The sequence below is a fragment of the Mytilus edulis genome, chromosome 8 (genome assembly GCF_963676685.1).
Source record: "Mytilus edulis chromosome 8, xbMytEdul2.2, whole genome shotgun sequence".
In the NCBI taxonomy this organism is placed as follows: Eukaryota; Metazoa; Mollusca; class Bivalvia; order Mytilida; family Mytilidae; genus Mytilus; species Mytilus edulis.
The window spans coordinates 7,433,928-7,445,707 of record NC_092351.1 but is presented as its reverse complement, the minus strand read 5'-3'; the positions used below and the strand labels follow the sequence as shown (position 1 = coordinate 7,445,707).

Here is an 11,780-nt window from a genome sequence, read left to right as displayed (position 1 = left end):
TGATGGATTAATTTTGATATTTCACATGGAACAATCATAGTGTGGGATAGCAACAACCAGGGGATATGGGCTTTGTAACGACGTGCGTTAACCAATCAAAATCTTAGAAATATACTAGGCCGGGGATAAAACGTTTTATTTATATTTTGTCCAATCACAGCTGGTAATTTACACGAGCAGAACATTCGGTTTTGCAACGAAAACTGTGAGAGGATTTCCCGGTTATGCTTGAGTGGAGTCATTGTCACCTGTCGTGCAATGAATACTGTGATTATTGTGTTATAATTACATTAGATGAATGTTTCAGAAGAATCCGTTATTTTGATTGGATAACAACGCTTGTGCATCATACTCAAATTCATCTTCATATTCAAATGAAGTTTAACATTCATTATGATACGTGATTACAAGTAATGAATGCTTCTTTTATAATTTCATAGGGATGTAAAAGTGTTGACCGTGCGCACAATTTTAGAATCAAGCGCATGTGCGCTTCATACATAATGTACTTCGGTTAACGCTTTTACACCCCAATGAATTTACAAAAAGAAGCATTGAATTCTTAAATGCATAATTCATTTTAACAAAAGCATGCGAAAAAAGAATAGGATAAGGATAACAGTAAGCAACAAGATTAACAACAATGGCATGGCTAGACAATTTAGGGAACGAACATTTAACTTTAAAAAGGGGGGGGGGGGGGGGGCTCTTATTGTTTTTCCAAAAAAATATTTTGATCTCAAATTTGATAATTAAAATTGTAATCTAGCTGATGACAAAATAAATTTGAATCCAGATTTCCCCAATACCTTATAATAATATCAAATATGAAAAATATAATTTGATTGATAGCTTCAAAATCTAGAATAAAAATGTTTGCTTTTAAAGAGAACCCACACATAAAACCATACCCATCCCCTTTTTGAAGTTAAATGGTTACGTTCGATCGTTCTTCATCGAAATTGTCTTCATCAGCTACATTATATTTTAATCACAATATCATGTTTATCTTTTCTTTCACTTGAAAAAAAAATGCACAGTTTCATGCTTAATCAAGTATAATTTTATTATCTATAGTTCGAATTAAAAGAACATCGGAAAAATTACTGCTGCTTTTATTTTCCTCTTTCTATGAAATCAAAGACAAAATGCATCCAAAGAATAATAATGATTTCGTAGTTCACATTTCAAACGATCTGTTTAACAACAATGATGTGTAAGTTTTACGTGTACATGAAAAAAATATATACAATTATTGTACATGTGTAACATGCATAAATGTGCGTGAACTATCACTTAAAATATTTCACTGGAACTTGTCTTTTTGCACAATACTTCCTAGTTTGACTATTTCTTCTATATATTCGCATTATGTTAATCTTTTCACTAAATTTCACTTCAAAGCCAACAATTCAGAGCAGAAGTTGTTTCATCAAGAGAAGACAACCCAGAAGAAGGATGTTGGTAATGGTGGCCGTCGCCGTGCAGGTCATACTGTATTTCTCATTCTGTGTGCTTTTGAAGTATTCGACAGTTTCTCCTGTACATTGCCCTTCCATAGAATTTGACATGCAGGAAATTAACTCCGATTGGATTCTGAAATAAAATGAGGTTTTCATTTAAAGGAATATTTATAGAAATATTAATATAGAGTATCAGTATCAACATGTATATACTTGCATAACACTGATAAATAATTCGGATAAATTTGACAATAACAGGATGTCGGTAGCTATGTCAGTGACTATGTAATCCATGGTAATACATGAAGTAAATTCTTCTACTATGGAGGTGATTAACGACATTCGGTACCAATGCAGGTCTCTTGCGGTCTGTATATCCCTTCAAGATTATATATTCACATTCGAATTATAACATGAAATTGTCGGATACTGTTTTTCAATTTCCAAATTCTTCGTAATATAGTTTCGTCCTTGTAATGTTTATGTTTTGATGATGGTTGTCAGATTTACAAACACGCAGCACCTCCTTATGTTAATTTAGAACGTGATCTATTGCCAATTGTTGTACATTCCATCCCGTTAAAAGCATTTGATTTCTTAGTTTCAAATTTCTGTGAGGTTTGAGAGTTTTCTCTCAATTGCAATGCACCAATTCTGCGATTGCGAATAACGCTTTTATGCGACTATCGTGCAAGTGAGAGGTTTATCGCTATAAAACCAAGTTCAATCCACTTTCTCTAAATTTGAAAATGCCTGTACCAAGTCAGGAATATGACAGTTGTTGTCCATTCGTATGATGTGTTTTATCATTTGATTTTGCTATTTGATGAGGGACTTTCCGTTTTGAATTTTTCTCGGAGTTCAGTATTTGTGTAATTTTACTTTTTTTCAGCCTTATCATTTGTTTTTGAATTTGATCTACTAGTAATCTAACGATCACCTTTACTTTTTTTTTCATTTTTATTTATTTTAAAATCATAACTCATGTTTGCAAAGATTCAGTAATTATAATATATGTATATGTATAAGATTCTAGCTAAGAGTGAGACGGTATTGTATAACTACAGCTTTCAATGTAATATAGATTATAATATGTTTGTCTCCAAACTTCATTATGTATTGTAAATTGTAGGGATGATAGAGAGATTTACTATGATCTGTTCTAATTATGATAAAGGTAGTATGCAAATATATTATGTTGTATAGAGTATATCACGTAAACATCACATATTTTCAGTTTTTTCAATGAGACAAAATAACCAAAACAGACTAAGTTTTGTCATCATTCTGTGGTTAACGGTAGACGAGATCTCTTGAACAGACAAAGCTCTAAGTTAAAACCTTCCCAATTCTTGACGCTTTTAGAATAGGCTTAATAGTAAATTTGCAGAGGTCATGTGTATTTAAAAAAAAAATGTTCCTTATAAATGTAAATAATTGTATTTTCCCACGTTTCGTTTAAGTATAGCGGGAAAATATTTTTTTGGACGGGTACGGGTCGTTCGAGTATAGAATAGGGTCACGCATAGTGACCAATGTGTGCACTTTCTGTTAATACAGCATAGGGTCACTTTCTAGCTGTCGTGCAACGAGTGAACACTCAACTTACATTTTTGAAAACACTGATACTGACTTAAAAAATTTTACTCCACAAGATAATTTTTTGGAGAAAATTACTAGCAGCAAAAATATCAAATTCATATATAATAATCTTATTGTAAAACGTGCACATCCTCCAGTTGTAAAATGTTCAAAATGGGAGGATGAGCTGCATTCTAACATTGAAGACTGGATGAAATACTTTTGTATACTTCAGAAAGGTTGTAGAGGTACATATTTGTATAATTTCCATTATAAATTTTTACATAGGATTATTCATACAAATACCTTTTTATATAAGATTAAAATCAAAGATAGAAAGTTATGTTCTTTTTGTAGATGTGAAGATGAAACTATTGGACATTTATTTTATGATTGTCAAGTGACATAAAAAAAATTATATTTGTTTTGTGCTTGTCTGAAAAATTTCTATGTTAACATTGAATTTAACTAAACGAGCTTTTTTCTTGGTTTTGTAGATGAAAGCTTATTTTTAAATTTTCTTGTAATTTTTGCCAAAAAATACATCTATGAATGCAAGCTAGAAGAAAGGCTTCCAAATGCAATTGAATTAAAAAAATAGACGGAAAAACTTTTATAACTTAGCGCTATATACAGCAAGAAAATACAACAAAGTTTTTGAACTTGAAAAACTTTGTGCCCCTATGCTAATTATTTATCCTGAATGGTAATCTAACAACCAAATTTGTATCAATATATATCTTTTTGACCTATTTATGGAACAGAGCAAACAACATGTAATATATGCATAGCACATGTAAACCTTTTTTTTCTATTGAATAATCTATGATAGATATTTCTATATGAAGAGATTGTCAAATAAGAGAGAAAGAGGGAGTGAGAGAGAGATAGAGAGTGGAAGAGAGAGAGAGAGAATCAGAGAAAAAAAAGAGATTTTCAAAAAAATCATATTTTAGTTTGTGTAAATCTTGATAGAACAATAGTCTTTTGTTGTTATATATTTGAAACCCTGTAACACCTTAGTCAGGTGGTGCTGTAAGGATGATGTTAAATCCTGACTATTCACAGTGAAAAAATTAATAAAAAATTTAAAAAAAACTTACATTTTTGATGTATTTTATTGCATTTTGATTTGCCAATGCACACATGTTTAAGGTGTAAGTCAGAACACCAAACCCTGGAGACGGGATTGCGCTCTTGGCATCCACTGACACAGGTTGCTAGAGCTTTTTGATCGATTATAAGTTTTTTTCTCTAGTTGTCCCTGTCTGGTCCTGACCGTATATGAAGGAGTGCATTAAGTCAAAGTTGGTCTTGGTGTATTTAGGATAATATAAACATAGAAATTGTATGCTGTTGAATTACAGTGGCGTAGCCAGGGTTGAAATGATGTGGATGTTTCGCCGTTCGGAGCGAGGCGAAAATGTGTTTTGACCTTTTATGCAGAAAATTATTTTTTATTTAAGCACATGTACTCCCTCAGAATCCGACACTAGTTAGATTTTTGTTTAAAATCAAAATACCCATCAATTCATATATTTATATTATTAACCAAATTTTATTGTTTCCTCGAAACTACCATCATTCAATTCATAAATATTTGATGTAAAGTTTCCCACCCAATCTTATATTTGACATATCAAAAACGGACCCCATTACCGCGGCACTTCTGAATAATTTAGGAATTTCGGAATATAGGAACTGAAGTGACTTCTCTTTCCAGGAATTTGAGTCTACAACCTTGGGTATTTGATTTTTAATTACTGAGCTAAACGCGTTGCAGGGGAGACATAAAAATACCGGGCGTCCGACCGTCCGGTCTTGTTAGCACTCTCATGTGTACTATTCTTGTCAGATTAAGTGAAACTCATATCATAAGCAATGTCTTTGACAATTTGGAAAATAAGTCGTAATCAAATATTTTTAATCAGTTATGACCCTCTGAAATATAAATTGTAATGGAAATCCCATTTCATTTGCTGTGAAGCTTTTATTTGTCTTAAGATATTGAAAATAAAAAAGAAAAAGAAAAAAAGTGTTTTTTTAGTTATTCCCTTGTTCCTTGCCCTTCGATAGATAAAATATGAAATGTAATGTGCATGGTGGGGAACATTGGATCTTTGTTCTTTACTGATTGAAAATAAAATTAGTATTTGAACCTAGATAGAAACGGGAATTCATAAGCCTAGGACTTATCTATTACAAATTGATATTTTATCACGTCGTTTACCATGTCGCAAGAAACGATATCAGGATATGGTGTTTTAGTTGTTAGTTGCTATAGTCAAATGAGAAGCCATCACTCCACTAGGTTCAATTTCAGATGAAACATGTCCACGGGTCTACGTATCAGTCCTCTTCGCATGACGTAGACTTTTTTTTACGAACAAAAAGTTGAAACTCTATTCTACGATTCAACTATCTTGTTTACATAAACTACATTATCCTAAATGAACTTGAGACCAGGCATACTGCTTCGAAAATGACTGGACGTTATCCTCATATCCTCAGCCTTGTTACATTTGGATACTTTTAAGTTAAACTGCTGTTATTTTTTTTTTAGTCAAAATGATGTGGATGCTTGAGCTTCTGAGCATACATGCAAGCTACGCCACTGAATTATATATGCATTGTAATAATGATGATAATAATATTTGTGAATATTTATACAGCATGACGGGCTGTCGGCAAACTAAGATTATGTTTGCGTTGTGTATATTTGGCACGAGTTTGTTGTTAAAAATGTTAAATTACTATAACTTCTTACGAGCAATCTGATGAGTCTCTGTTTTCTGACTGGGCCTTCTGCATCGTTTTCTTAGCGCATTCTGACATTCCTCTTGTAATTTGTGGCTTCGATAGACACTTGATAAATGATAACAGATCTGAAACAATTAGTTTTATTAGCATATAATCAATAAATTAGATTGTCAGGTGCCTTATATGACATGCCATTATGTTGTCCTGTGGTTGACACATTTCTTATTATACGATGTTTTATATACAATTAACATACAAGGTCAAATTTAAATGCTGCAATTGTCCTTAAAAATTAAATCTATTCCATATAAAAAATATTGTTATCTTATCGTTTGTTTTTTAATGTAATTAGATGCACTTTTTTTCAGAATAGTCTTTGTAAGAAACGTTCACAGGTCAATGTTTTGAAACAAAAAATTATAAAACATACATGTAGACTACATAAACAAAACATCACACAAGTTTTAATGGTAGTTTTTTAATTTTTTTTATCTCGTTTCGATCTATTAATATGGGAGTCTAAAATAAAAATGATAGAATTTGTTCATACTTTGCCAAAACGTAGTATCTATTAATACATGTCGAAAAATATAATAAAAATGATAGGTCACCGCGCATTTTCTCAAGCTACAGGACGGGACAAAATGACACATTTTGTATGGATTATACAGGAAAAAACACCATTTTGTGATTGGAAACTAAACAAAATGATAGAATTGTTAAATACTTCAGGAAAAGATAGCTTTCATACACTGCTTTGAGAATATCAAAAGAAAAGATAGGGTCACCGTACGTTTTTTCCGGCTAAAATACAAAATAGGAAAATGTCATGTAGAATTCTTCAGAAAATGCACTGTTTTAGAGTTACCTCCCCTTAAAATGCCAATTAAAAAAAAAAACTAAAAACAACCAAAAATAGTTAACATTTGCAAAAATATTAATATTTATAAGTTCTATTCTTGTAAATTGGTTCTTATAAAGGAAAACTCACATAAAATATCTGCATTCCTGCATCAAATTTTGCTAACTTGATGGAAAATCTAGACCTTTGGTTCTCTGTTTTTTACAATCCAAGATGGAGTAAGACACCCATACCACCAAGTTAAGTCAATTGCTACTGATTTTTATATTTTGTTCTCATGGTGTTTTGTTACACCACTGTCCCAGGTTTAAAAAAACGGGGTGAAGTTGACTGCGCTAAAACGTTTTCAACATCGCCATATTAAGTGTCTGTCCCAAATCAGGGGGCTGTGCATTTGTATTTCAGTGGTTGGCATTGGTTAATGGCCGTCTTATTTTTATTATAATTTTGATTTTATAAATTAGGCTGTTAGTTTTCCATTTCATTTGTTTAACATTTTTGATGTCAGTGCCTTTTAAGTTCGACTATACACGATATGGGTTTTTCCTATTGTTGCAGGCCGTACGGTTGCACAAATTTATTTATATCGACTTAAAATGAACTACGGTGGACAGTTTCCTCATTAGCAGTCATAAATCATCTGATGTTTTTTTCATTATATATGGCTATAGGTAGGTAAAGTATCACTTTATATTTTGGTAGACGTTTCAGAACATGTTTGGCTTTCAATGCTTGGATGTAAGCGTTCCTGACGAAAGTAAAATCCAGAAAAGATTTTTGAACTGTAAAAAGTAAATAAGCAGCCTGGTGAATCTCATTCCAAGTTTGTACGATCACGAAAAATAAATGAATTAAATTGGATTAAAAAATTACAGACAGTCTACCCTCTCGGTCTTAATGATAATATCATGGGAATTGGCAATATATCAAGAACCGATTCTGTTAACATTTTGGATATAGTTTCTAAAACTGTTCGTAAAAATCGTTCTCATGGACGCAGAAAAAATCGCAATCAAAGAAAATTTCGGACCAACCATACAAATATTTCGGACCTAATTTCCATTTCAAAAAACAACGGCAGACATTATCTGTTAACCAAGCTTTGTTCTTTACCTATAAATAAATTAAATAAAATTTTAGAGGATTGCAACACAATTTCATATTACAGTCCTAAGTATGAAATTGTCCAAATTATAATGGCATATTGTTATTCTAAACTGTTTCCAAAAATTGATCGCCCTGAAGATCATAAAAAACATTTTATTAAAATAAAGTATGTCAATAAAGGTTTTGATTTTGTAAATATTGCCGGTATTTTTAACGACCATTCTGTTAAAGACCAAATTCCTGGATATTTTGATAATACTGAACTCCCTCTCATTTGTTATATTTACAAGAAATCTACCCGAAAATATGTGTTTAATTATAGCCAATTGTGTAAAGATGTAAATATCACTGAAAATACACCTATGTCGTGTAATTGCAGTAATTCAGAATACACCTATGGACCAATTTCCCATGTTATAACAGGAGACCTTAACATCGTTCGCGACCGAGAGTTAAAATCATTCCTCAGTAAAGGACCTAAATATCGTCCCCCGTCAACTATTAACTGGAATGAGTGTCGTAATATCATCAACGACTCACTCCGCGCCTACTGTTTGAAATGGGTAAAACGGGAAAAAGCTGACAAAAAATCTTTGGACTCTTTTTTTAATTCAGTAATGAAGATAGTTGATATTCGAATACAACATTTTAAAGAACATTTTACCCTCAACAAAAACTATAAAAACCCTATTTCACGTATCAAAAATAAACTAACAGAACTAGCCAAGGAATTTGTTTTTGTCCCGGCTGATAAAGCTGCTAATAATATCATTATTGTTTGACGTAAATTTTATATAGAGGTTCTGCAAAAGGAAATCACGAATTCACCAACATTCCAACTGACTTCATTTTCAGAAAACGACATCTGTAACAAACATAAACTTTTAGCTACTTCTTTACAAGCAGAACCAAACACAATGAAAGTCCCAACTATGTACTGGCTTCCGAAGCTGCACAAAAAACCTTACAAATATAGATTTATTTCATCTTCCAGCCATTGTTCAACTACTAAATTGTCTGTTTTACTTACTAGTACACTTGGTACAATAAAAAACCTGATAATAAATTGTTCAAATAAGGCCTTTGAAAATAGTGGAATTAATTACTTTTGGAGTGTCAAAAACTCGTTGGAAGTACTTGATAAATTGCATGCATATATTGGTGATTTTGAATCTGTTCAAAGTTTTGATTTTTCTACCCTATATACCACTTTGCCTCATATTCTTATTAAGAAAAAATTCACATCCCTAATTAACTGGGCATTTAAAAAGTCGGAATGCGAGTACATATGTTCAAACTCTTTTAGATCATTTTTTAGTAGCAATAAACAAAAGAACTATGTCAATTGGACATGCTTTGATACTATTTATGCACTTGAATTTTTACTTGATAACATTTTTGTTCGCTTTGGAGATTCCGTATATCGTCAAGTTATTGGAATTCCAATGGGGACTAACTGTGCACCACTTATTGCGGACCTGTTTTTGTATTGTTATGAGTTACAATTTATGACTAAAATTAGCAAAGACCCATCAAAACAACATTTGATACAAAAATTTAACAATACTTTTAGATATTTGGATGATATATTGGCTCTAAATAATGACGACTTCAGTATGTATACTAAAGAAATTTATCCTGTAGAACTTACTTTAAATAAAGCTAATGATAACAATGACCACTGCCCTTTCCTCGATCTTGATATCTATATCATAAACGGGAAGCTTAATACAAAAATTTATGATAAAAGAGATGATTTTTCATTTCCTATTGTTAATTATCCATTTTTAGATGGTGACGTTCCCTTGTCACAATCTTATGGTGTTTATATATCTCAACTTGTACGATTCGCTCGTGTATGTAACAATGTATTAGATTTTAGCGAGAGAAATTTATGTATTACTGAAAAATTATTACACCAGGGTTTTCGATATCACAAACTGGTCAAAACATTTACTAAATTTTATCACCGGTATAAGGAAATAATTCGTAAATATAACTCAACATGCAGACATCTTATACGTTCAGGTATTTCACATCCAAAATTTTATGGAAATATTCTTTATAAAGCACAAAAATGTCAGTATTCTCCTCAGAAACTAACAAAACCTTTAAATAGACTTATTAAAAGGGGATATAGTTACGATACTGTTGTCAGGTCATTAAAGATTGCATATTTTGGCTTTAACATTGATTCACTGATAGGGTCTTTGCATCGGAACTAAACACATTTATTTCTAAAAAAACAGTTGTTGGCATGACACGGGTTATGTTCTTCTCATATATTTTATGATAGTATGATACTAAACCCCTAACGGGAGGGATTGTACCTGATATTCATATGATGAAGACATAATCTTTCAATCAGTTTAATTGAGGTCTGGAGCTGGCATGTCAGTTAACTGCTAGTAGTCTGTTGTTATTTATGTATTATTGTCATTTTATTTATTTTCTTTTGTTACATCTTTTGACATCAGACTCGGACTTCTCTTGAACTGAATTTTAATGTGCGTATTGTTATTCTTTTACTTTTCTACATTGGCTAGAGGTATAGGGGGAGGGTTGAGATCTCATAAACATGTTTAACCCCGCCGCAATTTTGCGCCTGTCCCAAGTCAGGAGCCTCTGGCCTTTGTTAGTCTTGTATGATTTTAATTTTTAGTTTCTTGTGTATAATTCGGAGTTTAGTATGACGTCCATTATCACTGTACTATTATGCATATTTTAGGGGCCAGCTGAAGGACACCTACGGGTGCGGGAATTCTCGCTACATTGAAGACCCATTGGTTGCCTTCGGCTGTTGTTTGCTCTATGGTCGGGTGGTTGTCGCTTTGACATATTCACCATTTCCTTTCTCAATTTTATTCCAACAACACTTTTATAAATACCTTGTTTTTTGGAACAGACTTTGTTGAACTCATCTTTCATTTTTTCCTCTGATGGGTTATACGACACAATCTGTGATAGCGAAGAACATCCGGCTACGTTCTGTGGGTTGTAGCATTTAGCCAAGGCATCAGAATTCCTATCATAGATTAAAAACAACGTCAACATATTCTTCAATAAGGACAAGTTTTGTACACCACTTGAATTATTAATACAAATGTTTTAAAAACAAGCAGGATACGTAGAAACAATTAAGATGTCTACAGGCGAAAAGAAAAGAAGCAGAAGGTAACGAATTAATGTGTTATTACTAGACTGAGACCGGATTCATAGGTCCATGACACAACGCCTGTTTCTTGTCGCAGTGGTGCAAGTATTACAAGCAAGAAAAACATAATAAGTTTGAGATTTAGCATCATCAACACCAGATATCTTATCTGATAACAAATATTTTCATCTGCATTGTTTATTAATTCTAGAGGTCATGTTTATACTAAATACAACGTTTGGCATTCATTGTACAGCATTTTGTTAATATATATAAGAAGACGTGGTATGAGTGCCAATGAGACAACTCTCCGTATGTTGTACGGTTACTTATTTCATGTTATTGCATATATACCCATATCTAGTCTTCTTTTTTTTTTAGAAATGTAAGCACTGTTTCGTGTATTAGCTTATGGTATACTTACGCACATATCGCATCAAGGAAATGGATGATGCTTTGTTCGTTTGTTAAAGTAAAGTTTATATGGTGTAGCTTGCTTGAAAACGTGTCCATACACTGTGTCATACCCTCACAATCAGACCATGCTACATCAATAGATACTGTTAGAATAACTAGAGCTGGAATAAGAATATTACAAAAATAAATATGGATGATACTGATTTTAAAAAGCATTAAAAGCAGAAATATGATATATCTACGTCTATGTGACAGCAACCGAACGATACAAGAGACACATACAAGTCAACGTGTTATCCTAAACAATAGACATACATCTTTATCGCCCTATTACTCGAAAGGCTTTACTCAAGTCTAGTACCGTGCGATCGAATCGCGCCGCGGGAACTTGGTTATGATTCGTTACCAAACATTTGTAGATCTAGCTTAGTATGTT

At 32.3% G+C, this 11,780-nt stretch overlaps 1 protein-coding gene across 2 annotated transcripts in view; it reads right to left on the bottom strand.

The window, feature by feature from the left end:
* Positions 1–1,112: 1,112 nt before the first annotated feature.
* LOC139484710 (uncharacterized) overlaps positions 1,113–11,780 on the bottom strand; it is a 33,597-nt gene continuing 22,929 nt past the window's right edge. The window contains exons 2-5 of one of the 2 annotated variants that reach the window (XM_071268584.1): positions 11,352–11,505; positions 10,662–10,798; positions 5,812–5,929; positions 1,113–1,596 (exon numbers count right to left, since the gene is read on the bottom strand). In XM_071268584.1, the coding sequence (XP_071124685.1) occupies positions 1,413–1,596; positions 5,812–5,929; positions 10,662–10,798; positions 11,352–11,505 (593 nt within the window). In that variant the 3' untranslated portion in view covers positions 1,113–1,412. The remainder of the gene's footprint in view (positions 1,597–5,811; positions 5,930–10,661; positions 10,799–11,351; positions 11,506–11,780) is intronic. The other variant, XM_071268585.1, reaches the window with a different exon arrangement.